The sequence below is a fragment of the Copidosoma floridanum genome, unplaced genomic scaffold (assembly GCF_036245765.1).
Source record: "Copidosoma floridanum isolate Cflo_tuat_1 unplaced genomic scaffold, Cflo_Japanese_pri ptg000017l, whole genome shotgun sequence".
Taxonomy (NCBI): Eukaryota; Metazoa; Arthropoda; class Insecta; order Hymenoptera; family Encyrtidae; genus Copidosoma; species Copidosoma floridanum.
The window spans coordinates 9,245,009-9,266,186 of NW_028321894.1; the positions used below are offsets into that span (position 1 = coordinate 9,245,009).

The window sequence follows — 21,178 nt, forward strand, 5'->3', positions numbered from 1 at the left end:
TGCTAGTGTTTTATTTTCACTGGCCAAAGGGCATGCAGGATCCCAAGACCCAGGCTACGTCCACTAATACGGATGACGTATTTGGGGGCGTTTTCATCTCTCCTCAGTGTTTTTGAAACACCATAAAAAGTCACGACATGATGTTTGTCATTACGGGCATTTTGCCATCCTAAAGTAAAACAAGCAGTTGCGTAGTTACGCAGCCACCAGGTAGTTTTAATTTCGTATCTTCTTTTACTTACGACTTTTGATAACAACTCAGAGCAAGGTGCTTAAATTCTCTTGTTTTTCACTTTCTGAAATCTTTTACTGAAATAAGAAATATACTTCTTATGCAATTAAATCGACGTTTTAATATTCTTATATCATAAAGCACGAATCACTAAGTCCACTATTTACAATAAACTATACTAGTAGTGTGAGAAAATAAGGCCTTTGAGCTGATGGCTAGTTCCTGACCAACAAAAATCAAACTTGTGTGTTTGTAGAACAAATCTATGAGTTCCTCTCTTCACTCATAGAAGTTCAGAAGTAAAACCAGTTCATTACCTGAACTGTTTCCCTGAGCTTAGTTGAGGGCAGCACTTCCAACAGATTTCACTACATGGTAAGGTTTAGGTGTAAGCGCTATGTTCTGAGATAGGTAGCACAATAACATGCATTTTACTTGTTTGTGCCCTTGCAGTAAGTGGCGAGATCTCTAACGCCAAAGTATTTAAAGCAACGTTCATATTTTTTTTTGCAGTGCTAATCCTGCAGTTAATCTATTTTAATGTGGTCGTTTTTATCAAGAACGCTCGCTGCCGATAACAAAGCCTTAATAAATACAATATTGTCTTCTATGATAGTGCTAGAATACACTGGACTCATATTCAGACACTTCTATCGCCCATTACAGCACCTTTTAACGGGTAGTTTTTCAATTAGAAGCATTAGGAAAGACTGTGCGCTTATCAGTCTGAAAGTTTTACCTGAAATAATACTTACTGTTACATCATGAAATTAAAGAAAAGAGACTTAGTAACTAAGGTATGGATCTTGTAAGATCATAATTTTAAAATCTGTCAAAAAAAAAGCTTTGTCCACACAAAATAAAGATAAATAAAAAAATAAAAGGTAGGCCTTTAAATAGTATCGATTGGTGTTTTCCCTAGTTTTAAATTGACTATGACACATATTACATGTTATGTACTTTAATCAGAGGAAAGATCCTAAAAAAAGCTAATTCTGATTAAAAAGTGCAGATACAATTGTGATGTCATAGAAACATGTAGAAATATTGCCACTTATAAATAAACAATATCCTAAAACTATAGAAAAATGTAGGAACACTGAAATTAAGTATAAAAATTGTACACAGAATGCAAGGCCATGACAACAAGTTTTTATTGTAGTTGCTAACTGTCAGAAAAAAAAACATACAGGGTTATTACATTAATAAGCCAAATAACTGTACTTTACATGAACAACTCTTGAAACAAAATTATAAAAGTAAAACTGTTCTTATTTGTCATAAATATTTATTATACATAATAAATAGCAAATATCTTGTAGTTGTAAGTTTAAAAAGAGAAAAAAATCCTTAACATCATAACTTACAAGTTATTTCACTAATATGTCTGCTAAGAAATTAATTTTAGAATATTTTAAAAATTCGTAATTGAAAAATTTATTACAACATGACTGCCTATACTAGTTGAAAAGATTTATAAATTATCAGTTGTACACTAAAACAAGCTTGAAATTACTTTAACATATATTTTTAAAACATTTTATGTATAGAAATTTATTAGTATTTAAGACGTACACTTTTACTTAATTTTGTTTCGATTGCTACCAGAAAATCATAAAATTATGTCTATTGTGGTATCACATTGCAGAGTGCTCCGTATTGTATGTGGAAGGAATCTAGCAAAACACTTGTTGGAAATGCCCAATTCGAAGGGTATAGTGTTGATTTAATTCAAGAAATATCTCGTATTTTGGGATTCAATTTTACGATTCAATTAGTACCTGATGGCCGATACGGATCATTCAATAGAGAAACTAATGAGTGGGATGGAATGATAAAAGAACTACTAAATCAGAAATCAGACCTGGCAATAGCAGATCTAACAATTACTTATGATAGAGAACAGGCTGTTGATTTTACAATGCCATTCATGAACCTAGGTAAAACATTTACATTGAATTATAAAATTCCATTTAAATTTCTGTCACAATACCAATAGAAGATCAGTTTGAGTTCAATACGTAAGTGATTTAAATATTTCTTAAAAAATTTTTAAATTAATTCAAATTACATAGGAATATAATTCTATTGAAAACCACTAAGGAGCAGAGAACTAAGAAGCAGGCATCTAAAAACTTCAAAAAGTTACTTTTAAATTATTGTTTTAAGTTTTTACAAGTAACACACATAAATAGCCGTGGACAGTAGGTGCTTAAGAACCCAAGTTGAAAGTTATACTTCTATTAAATCATATAAAAGACAAATATAATTATGAGCATAAATATACTTTCAATAGAATAGTATTCAAACATCAAAGGTATATTTAAAAAAGTACAAAAAAATTACTTTTAATGATAGCTTCTTTAACTGTACGCTTGCTTTGTCAGGTTCTTTTTAGAAAATTACGATTTAACGTGAAGTAGCGATATGAAAGAATCCCATTAACATTGCATTCATACGATCCATAGGAATCACCCACATTTTTTATTGTATCAAAGATTATTTATAGATAAACTTATAAAGTTTTTAAATAAATTGACGATTTAATTTTTTAATAACACAAGGAGTAAAGGGTACGCAAGTATGTGTATAAGAGTGTACGTAAGTACACCTATATGAGAAAAACAATTGCCAGCGTTGCTGCATATATATGCACTTCTTTCACCTCTCTTATTTTTCTCGACTATCTGTGATGATCAGCCGTATTAGCTAAGAAGTTATCTTATGCAAAAATGTGAGAATTGTGATAGATTATGACGCAGAAGAATAATTTAATTTATTATGAGTTACAGAACACAAAAAAAATGGTTAAAAAGTCTTGGGAAATTTGGAAAATAGATAAAAACATTGTTAAAGCAATTCTTTATTTATTATCAAAGTAACAAACTAATGATGAGTACAACACATACAACTATCCATAGAAGAGCTGTGTTGCTAAAATACACTAATTTTTAAGTCTCAAATAAAACTAATTTCATACATTGAGACCACTTATAGGAGATTGGCATTGGCTAGTGTGCATAAGATTGGAGGTTTAAATCTATTTAAAAACTGGTTTTTTCCTCTTTTTCTTGTTAAAAAAAAATTAGTTACAAGAAAAAAAAAAAAAAAAAACTATTCTATAAAATTTAGAATTTGTACTGTGGTGTGGTTCCGTTTTTTTATTTGGTGTGGGCATAGAGGAAAAAAGGTGAGGAGCAGCAAGGCTAGGGAAATGTGGCTCAGGAGAGTGAAGTACAAGAATCCACTTCCCTTACTCATTTTGTTAAGGTCACCAATCTGAGATCGTTGATTTACTCTCACATATAATACTCCTATACAAGTATGACTTTAAAGCTAAGTTAATAATATACAAGTTATCAAAACCAACATTAAACACTAACTTTGTTGCACTGGAACTGCATTGTGTTGCAGTAGAAAAGAACAAAAAGGTTATGAATACAACAATTAATTAAAGAATACTTAGAACTTTTTTTTCTTTAAAATGAAATGAAGCATGGCCTATATTTATCGTACAGCAAAAATAATAATATGGATTATTATGAAATAGTGTTATATGATACTTTTTTTGTTACATTACAGAAATTCTTAATAACGACGGGATTCTATAATGTAATTGTTGTATTGATTCAAAAATTTTAAGATACAATGTGACTACAAACTCTTTATAGGTAAAATAAATTTATTTCATCTGTAAAACCGAAAAAAAAGAGAATAGTAAGGAAACCGTAAGCAAAATTAAGCTTTTGCTAATTAGAAACCATTACTAAAAGCTAAATGCAGAAAATTAAGTATATACTATTAAAAAATGTTTCTAGCTCTTTGTTTATTGGGCATGTCCTAGAATCTTTAAAAATAAATGTTAAAAATGGCTTGGTTGACGTGCCCTATAGCACCCTATGGTGGTAGTGGCTTTTGTTGCCACCAATGAGCTTGAGCACTAAATTATTAACAGCAGTACAGTGCCTTATCTTTTCTACTTTTACTTCTCCTTTGTCTGCCAATCCACTTAATCGTGTTTTATTTACATAAAACTTATGTTTTGTTCGTATTTTATCATTATGATTAGCTTATCGTTTAAAGTAATGTAAAAGTTATTTAGATGTAGCTTCTAAACAATTTATCTAGAATAAGAAAATAAAAGAATTGAATTCTACAACTAGAGTGTTTTGAAGAGTAAGTTTTTGAAACAAAGTTTCAAAAAGCTTATAAAGTTAATAGTTTCAAGAAGTATCTATGATACAAATGTGTAAGCTTTATATTTCCAAGAAGCGAAATTCTCATATTCATGGCACCAGTAAGTGAGGTTTGCTCGGACTATAAGTTTTATAGTTATAGGCCCAGCACACTTTTTCTAAGCCACGCAATTGTGTGCTTGGTTCCATACTACCGTTGCATGCTTCTTAATGCCAGTAACTCTGGCTGAGGAGTATTCTTGTGTGTCAGTTTGCTTAGTGTTTTTCTAACTATTCTTACGTTTTTTTAAGAGCATGGCTAAACATATTGCAGTGAGAGAAAGGTAAACAAGCATCGGCTATAGCAGAGCTCGTCTAGTGGGCTTCACTGGCGTGTTTAATACCAAAAAAAATGCTGTATAAATCTTAGATACAATGCATAATTTATTATTTTTGTTAGAAGTGTGCGTGATTTTTTCTGCCTTTCGTATAGCTTACCGTGCTTAGCCGTGCTACTCATATGTATAAATAACTCTCTATAGGTGTGTGTGTGTGTGTGTTTGTGTGTACAGCACGTGTGAAAGAAGGGAAGCGATGCCTGTTAACGTTGTTCTCACAAAGTGACCTAAAAAGTTTAATGAGTAGCAATACTAGCCATCTTTAAATACTATCAGTTTTCTGTCTTTCTCTTGCCCATGTACCTGTAAAAGACAGGCAGTTAGACACGTATTATAATTGATTAATTTTTCAGACAATCCACTCTTTGTTTTAATTTCGATAACGTAGCGATATTTTTTATGAAGTTTTTTATAATGAACTAGTAAGCATTGCCACATAGAACTAAAAAAGTAGAAGCGTATATACTCCTTGAACTATTGCAAATTATTAATTGTAAAAAATTTCCTTTGATATACTAACTAACGTCATAGATTCTTATACTTATACGGAACTACGTGTTCAAAATATCTGAAAGACATTTAAGAGAATAAGGATCTCTGAGGTCTACAGAAAGAAGATTATTTTTAGTTACGCCTGGCGTTCTTAATTCAAAATAAGTCAAAATTATACTTTTATATTAGATTCTAAAAAATTTTAATTGTTAAATACACATAGTTTTCCTGGTTAAGAAACTGTTTTATACTGCATACAAAAGTTACTTAAAAGTTTTTAAAACTATGAAATGCATTTAACTGTTAAATGATATCTTGCACATTATCGTCTATAAAGTAAAGAAACAGCTTAAGTAGTCAGAGAGGCTTGCAAAGAGAGACGATAGAAAAATCGACAGATACAAAGGAAAATGGTAAAAGAAAATTTATGAAACGAGGAAAGTGATGAATCGCATTTCAGCTTAAAAATTATTTTCTATAAAACCTGATGAATCTCTAGGTCGTTAAAAAACTCTTAAGGAAGAGTTAGATCATAAACTATCAAGAATAAAGACCAAAAGTACATAGCAGACTTATTAAAATGAGAACGTTCAATAGGATTTCAGCTAGTTAAAACGAATAATATTGGCTGACACAATGATTAATTTTTTAAAATTAATTGGACTACAAAATTTAAAAATTAATAAAAAAGCTAGAAGAAAATCTAAGACAATTTGCCACTAAAGGTTACATGAGACAAGGAAATAATAAGAATTGGGAAAATTTGAAGCAGCTGTAGATACATAAGTTGAAATTACCAAGACGATAAACAAGTGGTTTTTTAAGACTGAGCACTAGCTTATAATGTGATAAGGATAAAAAACCAAGGATATTAGAAGCGAGGTGAAAAAAAACAAATTTGAAGATAATCAAATATTTAATCAAGAAACATATCACAACATTATTACCAGAATAAGAAAATGCATAGTCAAACAATTAGAGAACAATTAGCAATGATTTGTTAATTAGAAACTCTGTTTAAAAATAAAATACTAACTAATGTATTTAATTACAATATAGCCACAATACGTTATCATCAATTAACTAAAAAATTAAGCATTGATTCGTTAATTTATTGCTTAATTTACGAACGGATGACTACAGATCTCAGGTATGAACTAAATTAAAAAATTACATCATGGAAACAGTAAGATAAAAGCAAACTTTAAAAGAATTAAGTTATGGTAACAGTAACAATAATTATTTAAATAGATTTCTAGTATTAGTAAAAGTAGCTCGTATGCAAAACCCTTAGAAACGAATTACCTGATTATAATAATTAAAAGATAGTGAAACCAGTGGATAGTGGGTGCTTGGGTACCCAAGTAAGAAGTTATACTTCTATATAACTAGATGGCAGGTTATACAATCATAAGTATAAATATATCTTCTATGAAACAATATTGTGTACAAAGGAGGTACAATTGTATCAATAAAATGGGTGAACCTACGTTAGTTGGGTGTAATTTGGCTAAATAAATTAATGTTTTATAACAGAACAATTATAAACAATACATAACGGCACATTATAATATAAACAATATGAAGTCTGCCCAGTACAAGACTGTGCACTTTGATCGAATCTCCCGATGGTTTTAAAATAACTTCCTACTGCCTAGGCTAATTACATCTCTAACGTTACGTTCTGATCTATGATATACGCCCAAATACTTATTCCAAGTCTATATTTCATACCCCAAATATAATTATACCTGGAAAATTGAGAAAAACTATTCTATAGTATCACTTTTTTCAAACGCATAGTAGTACATGCCAGTAAATGTCTCTTCAGGACTTTCATCGCAACTAGATTTTTTTTACAGATATTACTCAAGCATCAAAAATATACTAAAAATACCATAAAAAATACTAACAAAATAAAGCAGATTGAACAAGATATAAGAATTTGGTTAAAATTATTCGCTGTGGTGTGGTGTCATAAGGTGATGAGGTGTTGTGTGGTAGCGTTGTGTCGTGTAAGGGGAACCGGAAATACGTCAAGAGGAGCGGGGTAAAGGGGGAGAATCAAGCAAAATTTACTTCCGTTGTACTGTTTCTCAAGGTCAAAAATCTGAAATCGTTGAGAGTTATCTGTGGGGCAGAACGCGCCTATTGACGTTTAACCTTAAAAATTTATTATCTGCTGGACTTAGAAGAAAACTGTACAATTTGAGATCCCTTATGAAGAGATATAGGATCGTATACTAAGAATTATTAAACTTTCTTAGATTTTAGTTACAAATGCATTTTTCAAAGCCGTAGTTGTAAGTTTACCAAACTTCACAAATTTTCAATTTTCCGAATAACAACTAGTAGGTAAGCGATGTAGGTTTTGAGCCACCCTAGCCATACAGACGTTATGGCTGTGTCCTTACTACCCACGGCTACCGTATATATATCATATTTGCCTGTGGCACTTGCGTCTGTAGTGCCAACAATTGCCGTTAGTACCGTGTTCTTGTGTCTAGATTAGTACCCTATTTGAATGTGCCTGCGTTTCGAAATTTAATTTAACAATTTTTTTTAAGATTTTAAAATTATTTTTAGTTTATTGTGATGAATTTTAATATAAAAAATTTTTAATCACTCGGATTTGAATGATGGCGTCTGAAGTAATAGTCAGGTTTATTAGTTAATAGTACGTTACCAACTATGCTACCAGACAGTTAGAAGGTACCTGTACTAATACAGATATGTTTGGAAGATGGTAGGGCACTTTTAAATCGACATAAAGTATAACTGTCTTGAAAATCATTTAAAGATTACTAAAGGATCATCTAACACTGTCTTAAAGGTGCCTTTTAGATGACTTCAAAAATATCTGACATTGCCCTAGATATAATAAAGAGATAACGTAAAAAATATCTACAAAAGTGACTCAAAAGTAACTTAAAAATAACTTCAACATGGCTCTATTTATATCTCTAAGGTTATGTATTAAAATCTTTTACGTTAACTTAGCAGCATGCTTGGTAAAAGCCCTAAACAAACGCTACTACCTGTGAGGTACAGCCATCAAATTTCAGCTCTCAAAAATAAGCGTAAGAAAACAAGTTAGTTTGTTTGTCTATTGACTGCTAGATGGCGTTCTTCAAGTAAAAATTTTAAGAAGAATATCTTAATGAGCCAAATTTATGCATTTTTCTTGCATTGTGTAGGTGTTCACAAGAAAATAAAAAAAAAAAACGAAGGATGACTGAGTTGTCTGAGAAGAACTCTGCAATGTACCTGCACGAAAGACTCACATAGTTGGTAAATTAATAGTATTTACTGAAAAAAGTACTTATTATCACTATCATATACAATAAGATAAGCATATTTTTGAGCTTTTTCTGTCAACTCATTGAACAAATTATTATTCACTTTTATAGCTTTTGAAACATATCTGCAATAAAGACTTAAAATTTATCATCGATGGTAACGACTACTCTGCATTCAAAGTAGATATTGACCCTTTTAAGCTTGGTTATCATGTATTTTTGCTTCTTTTTCAGCTGCGACAGACTCATAGTGGGTAGGTAGTTCTTGTTGGCGAAATGGTTCAATGTAGCAAAATCCATTATACTAAAACAGTAAAAAAAGAGATATCAGTATATAACCAATAAGGCTGAAAAAATAGTCGTTTACCTTAGAAAACTTTTAATCTCTGGCTCGAAGGTGTATACTTCTAGAGAGTGAGTAAGCTCTCTAGCTGTTAAAGTGACAGAATACGCTTTGCTGGAGGATGCAGCTCTATTTGTAGCTCTTCTCTCTCCTCCATTTATTCTCATCCCTTTTTTTTAACTTCGTTATCTCGACGAACAAGCATACCGAGTATCTGGAGATCTTTATCGTCCAGAGTGATATAGTCCCATGGTAGTGTAGCTAAGCTGTCCAGGAGTAACTGACGTTTGTCATCTTGTGGACTGAGAACTATTTTTCGCTGTAACTCTGTATGGACTATGTGTAACCTGGAGTAGATGTTCTTTTGCTGATACATAACAGTGGACTTGTTGAAGAGACAGTTCCAGTAGTCTTTAAAGCCAACTTCTGTCTCCACAACAACTGTTTTGACCCCCTCTACCTTCTTAAACAATTTCTCGTTTTTCACGTGAATGAAATACATCTTACTATGCAACCCAATGAATTCTATCATAATGTTGCCACAATACTTATCGTTTATTAACCCTATGACTTTTTTATTTATTCCGAAAAAATTAAATTGATTATTTGATTGATAGTCTGATGTATCAAATCTGTTGATATCTTTCTTTATAACTTCAGAAATATTTTGACCAAAAATCTCATAAAACTATCTTTCGGTGTCTATGTATAGCAGCTTGCATGTATCAAAATGTTTCGTCATGTATAAATAGTGAAAATTATGTAAGAGGGTCTTCAATACGTCAAGTATACTTAAACCAACATACATTGACTTTGTCCCGTTAATTTATGGGCGTGCAAACTATATAGCCACAAGATTTTCGGCAAAAATGCAGCGAATGTGGAAGTTTGCTCAGGCTATAAGTGTGTCAGCACTGTAGCGTCCTTTCAACTAATTAACGAGTTAAACATCTACATGCTTTTGCTCATTCTCTATAGTCTTACCATACACGGCGTTGATTATGGGCTTGAAGAAGAGCTTTTCGAACTCATTTTTATTCTGCTTCCTTTTGTACGTGTTCAGATCAACGTATTCCTTATTATTTAGTATATCGAGAAAGTTTGACTGTATAATAACCCATTAGAAGTCTTTTTTTGGTAGTGGCTGTGTCATTGCACATCCATACAAGTTGTTCGCATCAAGTTTCATGAGGTATTTGTCTTTGATCTCTTAATTATAATCCTCTATCTACTCATTGCTAGCTTTGGCGTAACGGTTACAGTATGGGCTCACACCTCCTCTGATGCCTTTTTTCACAAACAAAACCATACTTCTATGTGTGAGCAGCTCTAGTTTAACTAGGGTAAATTTTAGCATAGCATTCCATGTGAGACCGGGCGTGGTATAATAATGTGCAGTATCTAACTCGTGCGCTGCCAAGCATGTGGAGTGAAAGTTCTCAAAGACGTCTGCGAGCAGCAAAACGTCGGTCTTTAAGTACAGATCAGGGTACCCTCCTAATATTTGAGTCTGGAGTGTTCTAGAAACATTTCACGCATGCTCATAGTCTGCATCGAAAATCTTTCTACCGTTTAACTTGCCGTGAAATTCCGCTTTAGTTGGCAGCTCTTTTCTTTTAGATTTGCGTGAAAACTCACATAGTCGTAAGGGAAAATATCCTTTCATAGCAAGAGCTTTGTCAACTTCTTACTATATACACGTTGAAATTTAATGCTAGTAATGTCATACTTATCCAGGTATAATGCCAATATTTTTAAGAAGGAGGGTTAGAATTGAAACAAATTAATAAATCAGAAGTTAATACCACTGCCTTTTATGTGCTTCGTAAATAAAATGTGCTTCTCATTGTTCTCAGCTATAAAATTGACTATTCCCTCGAAACCTTTAGCCAACTCTTGTATGATAAAGTGTGAGTTGTAGACCGTTAGATTGTGAAATATCAATGGCATTAATCTTAAATTCTGATAGTTGATGTTGCAATATCCGTGCGCAGCACCTCTGAACTTTACAGTTACATGGCAGTAGTCTCGCACTTTCTTCTGATTCTTTTTGAATCAGTCACTACAAATATAACAAGTTCTAGCTTTTCTAAGCTTATTTTTTACTTTTTAAGTTAAGATCATCAGTTTCAAATTCTTATATACCTTTTGCAGATTACTTACAATGGTCTCCAGCTTTTGAATAAGCCACTTTAATGGTGTTTGGGCATTATCTTCTCTTCAATAACTTACAGAATGTAATTGACTATCGTCAAAACTGCATTTTACATAGTAGGCTATACTGTTATTTTGATGCTTCTAAAGTACACGAACATCATTCTCTACAGGCTCAAGTAAACACTCAAAGTCTGCATCAATGACGTAAAAAACTTTTTCAGCGGAATTAAAGTTATTAAATTTTAAAGTGCTGTTTTCCTTAGATGGCATATTTATCGGCACTTTTTTTCACTAGCACAATAAAGTTCATGCATCTTGAGCTTATCTTTACTGTAGAAAAAGTGTAAGCATCCGTCACAAACCCAGTATTTTTACTCTCACTTAGATATTTGATCTGCCACCAGCCATGATGCACACATAACGGTTCTGATTCACACATAGTGGTTTTTTAATTCTGGAAAACTCTGATTTTCTTCTTTTCCTTCTTGATTCTTAGCAAAGTAAAAATTTTGAACGAAAAGTTAATCAACATAACTGTCTCTTCCATGGATATTATATGACAGGGTTAAACTATTTGCTAGTTACCATATTTCTGCAAAATATACGCATTACCAAAAACAAGGTTTCATTCTTCAAACTTGTTGACTTGCTTCAAAGAAACTGTAAGCTTCATTTCATTTAAGTTTCATTCATTTTTATATGGTTTATAATGACTAGCTTGATATTAATGTCCATTTTTTGGATGTAAAGCGGAAAGCACCGACTACATAAAAAAATTCTCATGATTATTGTTTACGTTTTCACAAGCCTTTTTTACCAGTATATCTTTTGGTAATTTAACAAATAAACTTGCCTTCGTTAAACTAAATTGATTTACGTTGGCTATCAAACTGATAATCTGCTGCACCAACGACATAAAATAATTCTCATAATTATTGTTTACGTTTTCTCAAGCCTATTTTACCAGTATATCTTTTGGTAATTCAACATGTAAACTTGTCTTCGTTAAATTGAATTAATTCATATTGGCTATCAAACTGATAATTTGCTGCATGGTTCATCCAGAATCTCTCTCTCTTCAAACTGCTTCATCTGTTTTATGATAGGTTGCTTTATGTTTAAATCAAACCAATCGTCGTCTGTATGTGTTGATCTCAAAAATTTAATATTTCTAGTGTTAAAATGCTTCTGATCACTGACTTCCACATGATTCCATATCATATACTCTACAGCAAGCTCAAAATAAATTTTGAGTGCATTATGTTGTTCGAAAATATTTTTAACTTTTTACACAATAACAACTTTTGCATCATCTAAGAAAAAAGCTATGTTAATGTGTCCACGATTGATTATAATACCAGTTTCTATACGATTTATAAACGCGGATAGAAAATCATTTTACTACATACGGGGACTATCTAAACTGTTTAAAACACTAAGATCATCTGCGCTGTCACTGTTTTAACTATTAAAATCGTTTGGTGCACTAGGATTATCTGCACAATTTTAGCAAGGTAGTATTTATTTTATAAAAAGCTTAGCTCAGTTAAGACACTGTAGGGTGGTTAATATGTGCAAAACAGTTTAAAAACTTCATCCTAGATTTCAAGAAAATACATGTGAAACAAAAAAGTTGACGTAAGGGTGTCATATCAACTCTTCTCTAAATTTTTATACCTGGAAATAACTTTCTCTTTCAGAAGACTGTTAAAGTATTTTTTGTTTATCTTGCTTAATTTAAAAATAGAACACTTTTCTTTTTTTTAGATAACTACTTAAAATTAAAAAAGAATGTAAGGACTAAAAAAATTCTTTACCAAAAAAAGTTATAGGATTTAACATTATATTCTTATCAGTATGAAAAAAGATCTCTTTGCTTTGTACTTATACAATGAGTAAGAAAAGTAGAAGAATTATTTGTTATTAATTTTTTTAAATGTCACACCATTCCGAATCATTTACTTTCTTATACATGGATTGACATTTTAAGCATCTGTTAAAATGATTTTAGGTTTTTTCTTTACCATATCAGACTTAAATGCTTTCTTGATTTTCTGTTCTTTAGATAACTGCAGTCATATACGAGGATTTAGATATTTTTTTGAAATATAATTCCAAACTTGAAGACATTCATAGTGTTTTATAAAATAAGTTTTCAGAATGAATACCTATGTAGTAACTATTGCAGATGTAATACAAGTAGTTGTTGTTCCGATTTACAACCATGACATTTACAGAACTTGAAGTTATATGTGCAGAACTTGATCTTTTACCTTGCAAAATAGAAAGTAAGGTTTCCAAAATGATAATTAAACAGGTAGACATTTTTTTATCACCGTGTACTTGAAAGATTTAAACATTTCAGGACATCGTGGATTATCATCGTTATATGTACAGACTAACGTAGGACTTCTTTTATTTGTAACTTGTATAATTATTGGATTAAGTGTTGATTTCGTTATACTAATAACGTTATTATTAGCATCTAATAGTACGACTTTAACCTAAGATCAAGTATTTAGATTTTATAAGGATTGTAAAAAATTTTAAATAAGAACAACAGTTATAATTACATTGTACTAAGACTGCTTGGCAGTGGAAGCTTGTGCCTGCTGCTGCTGCACAAAGAAAGCATGTGCCTGCTGCTGCACAAAGAGAGCTTGCGTCTCCTGCTGCATAGGGATAGCTTGTATCTACAAAATATCACACCACACAGCTTTAATAAAATATGATACCTCCTAATGAACTTAAACCATAGTTTAAACTTTGCATAGATGGATTTAAACGACTTAGATGCATGCATGAAGTTTAAGTGAGAAATAGGACCTAAGTGTAAACTATTAGGATAACGCACTATATAGGTTAAATATGAGCTATGTTATTACTTGTTTTTGAAACCAAAGAAAGGTTAATTTATTGAGTGCCAGGATGTTCGATATAACGAAAAGAGAGTTCCTATAAACAAAAACGTTATAATCACTGTTTAAGAAAAGGCAAATCCATTAAGACAAAGTACCCTGGTTTGTTAATTTTGGAACAAAAATCAAATACTATATAATTAAAACGGTGGAAGAAAAACAAAAGAGAAGTAGACCAAAAAAGCTAAATAATACTTGTTGAGCAACGAAAAACGGGAGTAAGCAAACTGTTTTCTAGAAGCAATAAACAAAAAACCCTCATAACAGGTACAAAAGTACACCCACAATCTTACAAAGAAGCCATTTCATCTGAAGGTATAATAAAATAGAAGAAAGCAGTTTTAATTAAATTTAATTATGAAAAGAAGCAAAATATAGACGTTAATAAATAAAATGAAAAAAATTGTTGAAAAAATTTATCAGTACAACAACAAAAGAGTTGGAATGGATAAAAAAATAATGAGTGGAGTTCAACAACTAATTTAAAAATTCAATGATAGAAAAAAATTTCAATCAAGTAAATCATATTTACCACTCTTGCAAATACAAATCATTTAATTTGCATCAGCTATCATAAGCAAGCTTTATTTGAATGTTTACCAGCTAGATATAAACATGTCATTCTTAAATACGATGATAGACTTTGAAATTTATATGAAAATACCAAAAGAGTATAAGATTTTTACAAAATCTAAAATAAAAAAAAGTTTATTACGAAAATTATTACGAAAACATAAGATAAAAGGCTTGGAAAGTTAGTAATTAAACTTTGACTAAAATCGTATAAGCTTAAAACCTGCCTTATCACATAAAAAAAGAAAAAAAAGTTCTTATTCTTCTATTATATGTGAATGTAATAGAATAATAAAATAGACTTAGTTGTATTTAATTTTAGTGTTTTATTGTTACAATCATCTTTTTGTTCTAATTTATGTAAAAACAACTTTAATTTAACATATCTTCAAATAATCCATGGCGTTAAAATAAGAGACTAAATCAAAACACAAGAGCGTATTAAGTTGTAAAAATTTTTTAAAGTGTTAAAAAGTGAATATTTTAATAAAATATTTGCTATCGTAGTGTGTTAGCTTTATATTTCTGCTTTTTTTTTGTATGGCACCATAAGGATGAATAAGTTTAAACTAAAAGTGTAACGATATAAAAAAAGACGAATATGTCTATCTCAGAATTTTAAGCAGTAGTAATAGTTTATTCAAAAAATTTTTATTTTAAAGTCCCACATTCTAGCATTGGCTCACATAAAGAAGGTATCTTCAGTGTAAGTATTAAAATCCCATAACAAGGCAGTGCATTTTTAAACTCAAAAGACATATCAAAATACAAAAAGTTATAATAGATTCTTAATCATTTAAAAGCACTAAATTTGTTATAGTCCAAATGATATCACAAAAATATAAGCGTATTCCTATTGGCATAAGCCTCAAGGAAAACACAGGCTTTAGTCAATCAGACATATGACGCAGGGACTGCCTCGTCACTGTGCATAATTCATGTACTAAGATATAGCAAGCGAGTGCACCTACGAGATACATATACATCAAACGTGCTTTGTTGGAGAGAAGCCACGAGATCGCTCTTCAGAGCACTTCCACCTTTTAGGCAGGTAAAGCGTTACTCGCTGCTTTTCTGCACTAGCGCCATTTTAAGTGTTAATATTAAAAATAAAATCTATTGTTATCAAGCCAATGGCTCTTATAACTGTTAAATCTGTGTGAAGAAAATTCAGTGCAACGTAATAAGGGTTGATCCAAAGTTATATAAAACAATAAGAACAGCTTGTACTTCTCAAAAAAGTGTACGTTTCAAGTAATTGCTGTGTTTAATTGCGCCTCCGACTTTCCGCCTTCTTCACAACCGTCTCGACGAGCTCCTTTGTAAGCTTATCATTTTCAGTTAAATGTTATATATCTAAATATGGTCCTTTCGAGCCTAACTAAAGGGGGTGAAGCTTTCTTATAGCCATCTTGGCTATCACCGTTGACCACGCAATGAACTGACAGCCATCTTGATTTAATTGGCCCTCCTCCCTACAGTCCTGGAAAGCTTCTTTGCAAGCTCATCATTCTCAGTTGAGTTTTACAATTCGAAACATAGTATGATTATTTTAAAACTAAAATTAGTCACTTAACAAATGTGTTATGAACAAAAACAAAGTTCAATAACGTATCGATTATCTTTTTAAGTAGTACAGCAACAAAACTTCTAAGCACGAACTGAGGTAGTATGAGCATACATATGAGTCGTACCATGGACATGTGTAGAAGCATCCACTGATAGTGGGCCACCTTGGGCACAGAAACCTTTTTTTGTCCAAGTATACTGTATTTAAATTTCTCTCACCAGCACGGAAATAACTAAAAAAATACTTAGAAAATAGAAATTGACGTAGAAATTTTCTTTGCAATTTACAATGGCTCACATTGCTGGAATAAAACAAAGAAATAAGAATTGCCAAAATGAAAAAAGCAGTGCTGAAACATAAGCTTTGAAGAGTAAAAGAGCAAAAAAAACTTAAATCTTAGACGTATAAAGATATTAGTAGGAGCAAATCTCACAGTATTATGACGTGCAGCAGTTAACTTTTGGTCTTTCATTCTAAGAAAATTTGTGTAGCTATAGTTTAAGTATTAGTCTTACAAGTTCTGCAATTTTTTTTTAAAGTTGAACTTCTTAAGGCACACTCTTTATGGAAAATTAAAGTGTAAAATAAGTAAGTGGGCAAGCAAACTAACGCTCTTTTGTACATACCTATAGATACTATCTACGTACCAGCCAGTGGTAAATGCAGCAGACATCATAAAGGACTTCTTTGTCTGTGTTTCTTTTTCTCCTTCTCTCTTCTTTTCGCATGTGGATAATAGTGTGCCACATTAATCTTTATTTACGAGTACAAATGAGAAAGCGTCTTTTGTTACCTTTTTTAACATTGTGGAAGACGTAAAGAGGCTATAATATAGGCAAAACTGACCGCTGTAACAGCTAAGGTACTATCAGATAAATAATGCCTGAATCAAAAAGTCACTTGGTCTCTTCAAACTCTTTAGAAAAAAACATAGTAAGAATCGTTTGTCTTGCAAATTTATCCTTTTAAAGGTATATATGTACGTAAATGAACAAGTATAAGGTATAACACTCGCCCATTCTAAGACCTGACCATTTAAAGTAAGAAAAAACGCTGTATCTCGAAAGAGAAGCCAAATTGGTTAAAAATAACCATTTTAACAGGCTTCCTACAATAAACTACATAATCAAGGTGTTAAAATAGAGGATGGTTGGCTCATGCACAAACATATCATTAAATATCCATTTTTCTAAGAGTATTTGCAATATAACAAGTAAAAATAAGTGATGTTTTCATATGCCATGTTTGAAAAATTGAGACAGATACTTACAAACTTATGGAAAAATTCAAATAACAAGATATTTTCTCTAAACTACAAGAACTGTCATACCTAAGAAAAGAAGATAGAAAAAACCAAAACCATTTTGGGGGTTTTATAAAAAAGAACTATATAATTGCCCTGTACACATAGAGAGGAGTTAGACTCAGCACAACCATCACCTTAATTTTCTGACGTTGACAGAATCTTCGAAAAACTTTTGTTGCAACAAAACTTTTTAAAACCAAAAAAAGGTCGTATCTGTAAAGGAAAGCCACGTAGGCCAACAAGGATTTTACTTGTAACAAATAAGTATTAAATTACAAAAACTTGTTCTCCATAGATTTATACAAATAATCTAAGTAATTCTGAAAACAGAGGAGGTCACATCTCTAAGACATAGCTTCATCCTATACATTTGACCTATACTTTGACTAAATTTTTATTTTTTTTCATGTATTATAAAAATAACAATCACGTGACCAAACCATTAATTCCTATTATAAATTGTCATGTAAGTAGAAAATAGTTAAATACAAATAAATGTGAGAATAAATTAATGAATAATTATACAAAACAAATTGAAGAAAGAATGACATACAATTTAAATCAAAAGAAGCTGTGTCTACTAAATTCTATAATTTAAATCAAGTGAAGTGAATTATATTACTTTTAAAGTAGCCGAAACTAAGAAAAATCAAAGAAGATTAAATAACAATAGTTAAAAAATGAAATAAAGGAAATTATAAGAAAATAAAAAAAATTAAAAGAAACAAACCAGGAAGTATAAATAGGTTATTTGACCCATGGTAAGAATAAAGTTCTTTAAACATGAGATAAGTGCCAAAAAATAATTCAACATGAGATGTGAGTAAAAAAACATTATAAATTAAAAACACAATTTCTTAGGTAACAAAAGAGCAGCGAGACCCACAAAAAGAACGACACTCTATGAAAATAAGTACTGCATTTATGTTCAGTAAAACCAAAACTTGAAAAACGAATGAAAAAAAGAAAAAATTAGCTTAGTACTCACAATAGTTGAGCTTGGTAAGTACGTCGTGCATTAAAACAGTACTTACGAAATTCAACCATCGTGAGTGCCAAACTAATTAAAAAAAAAATTTTTTTTTTTCCATTTCTTTTTGGAATTTTTGTTTTACTGAACCACATAAATGCAGTTCTTATTTCCATAAAGCTTTGTTCTTTCTATGAATTTCATGATCCCCTTGATACCTAAGAAATTATGTTTCTCTATCTTATGATGTTTCGTGACACACATCTCATTTTTAATTATTTTTCGGCACTTATTTTATGTTTTAAGAACTTTGTTCTTACCATGGATTCCATGACCTATTTATATCCCATGGTCTGTTTCTTTTGATTTTTTACATTTTCTCAGAATTACCTTTCTTTTTTTTTTTTTTAAATTTTTATTAAATCTTTTTTTTTCATTCTTTTTTTTCATTTCTTTTTTAGCATTCCATTGTTTTTATTCATTTCTTTTTTAAATTCAGTTGGTTTTTCTTTCTATTTTTTATTTTATTCCCTTCTTTTAAGATTTATTTGTTTTTTTTTTATTTGATTTCTTTTTTTATTTTTTTTTTTTTTATTTTGTTTACTTTTTTTATAATTTATTTCCCTTTTTTTTATTCCATTTTATATTTTAATGTCTTTTTTGATTTCATTCATTTAAAAAAAATTTCTTTTTCTAGCTTTTTTTCATATTACTTGCCATTTTACTTTTCTTATTATTTTTTATTTAATTATTTTATTTTATTTTATTCAAGTTTCTTATTTCAATTTTATACTTTACTTTTTACTTTTATTTTTAATTATTCACCATTGCATTTTGCTTCATTCGTCAATCCCTTTGATTTTTTCGATTTTGATTTTGAAGGACTTGAACCTAAACGTATCACAACTAACGTTTTTAAAGCCATAGCACTAATTTAATTTTGAAATATTAACCAAAAAAAGCCAAAGCTTAAAACTAAACGTTGCAACTTAAAGAAGAGTTGCAACTGAAAGTTGCAACTTTTCTTTTATCCAGCGGCAACTTCCAGTAGCAAATCTTATTTAAGTTACGTTTTCCAGTTTTCAGTTTTAGTTTATTATTAAAGCTAAATATTTTAAAATTAAATTAGTGCTATGGCTTTAAAGTCGTTGGTAATATTACAGTTATGCCTAGAAGGTTATTTTAGTGGTGAAAAAATTGTTAAGCTTAGCTAGGGCCTAGTAGGCAAACATTGAAAAAAATACTTTTAGAAAATCGTTTTAACACCTAAAATAAACATTTAGACCGTCCATTTTGTACATATCTCTACAGACAACTACAAAGCCATGGCCTTACCAAAAATTTAAAACATGTGGGATGAAAAACAGCTGAAACTGTAAACACTCGTATCACCGTGAATCAGGAATAAATAAAACTAGTGGACAGGGTGCTTGGGAACCTAAGAATGACGTTATACTTTTATAACATTTTGTCGCAAACAATATATTAATAAAAATACCTTGACAAATACCTTGTACGAAACGATATTCTAATAAACCCTTTGCGATGTATCGCAGGAGGTGCCGTTATTATTTAAACTATGATTTTCAGTAATAAGGTGTGGCTTCAATAAATATTATAATAATAAATAAATAAACAATAGTTGACAATATATTATGTAGATGAGAATAGTTTTAATTAAAGCTGTGGCACGACGCGCGACGTGGTAACAGGCTGGCCAAAACAAGACTGTATGCTTTTCTCTTCAATAGGGTAGTACTAAATTATTATATGGCAGTAAACGTCACTGCAGGACATTAATCACACGTAGGTTTTTGATAGATGTCAGTGTGACGTGCATTCATTATAGTATAAAAAATTCCCACAAAAAGTTGCAGATCTCAAAACTATACCGTTTTTTATATGTTCATTTAAAAAACACCTTAATATCTTATTTAACCTAACGGAAGAATCACGTAAAACTGCATTTATAAGAAAATGATCTGTTGAAACCTCCCAATAGTTTGTGTGATAGATTACTGCTATATAAGCTCATTAAATTTTGAAGTTGATCAACAAGTTGTCTTTTTAATAAAATAAGAAAGAAAGGGTCAAGTATTCGTAAAAGCACATACATAGGTATATCCATGTGTAACCATAAAAAAAATTATTGCCAGCGTTGCTACATATTTGCGTTCCTCCTACCTCTCTAAGCTTTTCTCCCGCTAACAGTGATGAGTGTTTGTAATTTAAAAAATCATCCTAGTCTTGACTGCGAAAATTATGGAAGAATAAAACGCAACGAAAATTGATAACTGTTTTTATAGAACCTCGTATTAATGATCTATTGATGGAAAAACGACGAAAAAAATGTAAGACTGTTGGAAAAAAGTTAGAAAACTTAAAAAAAAGTAAAAAATTTGTTAAAATAATTATTCAATAATTTATTTGAAAAGGAACAAATTATTAAAAATTTAATAAATATTTAATTATGTATGGAAAAGCTGCAGGTAAAAAAAGTACTGTATTGAGGTTTGGAAAATAATTATTTGATTTGAAAAAAAACAAATAGTTAATCAAATTTATAATCTAATAACTTATATAACGTATTATCGAACTAAATCAATTAATAATCAGTAAATAAATATTTTAATTGAAATTTAGTTACAAACCGCAGTTAAAGTAAAAAAAATCAAAATTCTCACGTTGGGAGCGCTCACAGCAGAGTGGGTAGATACTTGGTTCGTGTACAGGAGGTCAAGGGCT

General features: G+C 30.6%; 1 protein-coding gene across 1 annotated transcript in view; it reads left to right on the plus strand.

Annotated features, from left to right (window-relative positions):
- KaiR1D (Kainate-type ionotropic glutamate receptor subunit 1D) overlaps window positions 1–21,178 on the plus strand; it is a 1,638,136-nt gene that overhangs the window by 912,161 nt on the left and 704,797 nt on the right. The window contains exon 18 of the mRNA XM_089592467.1: window positions 1,881–2,172. Coding sequence (XP_089448593.1) covers window positions 1,881–2,172 — 292 coding nt within the window. The remainder of the gene's footprint in view (window positions 1–1,880; window positions 2,173–21,178) is intronic.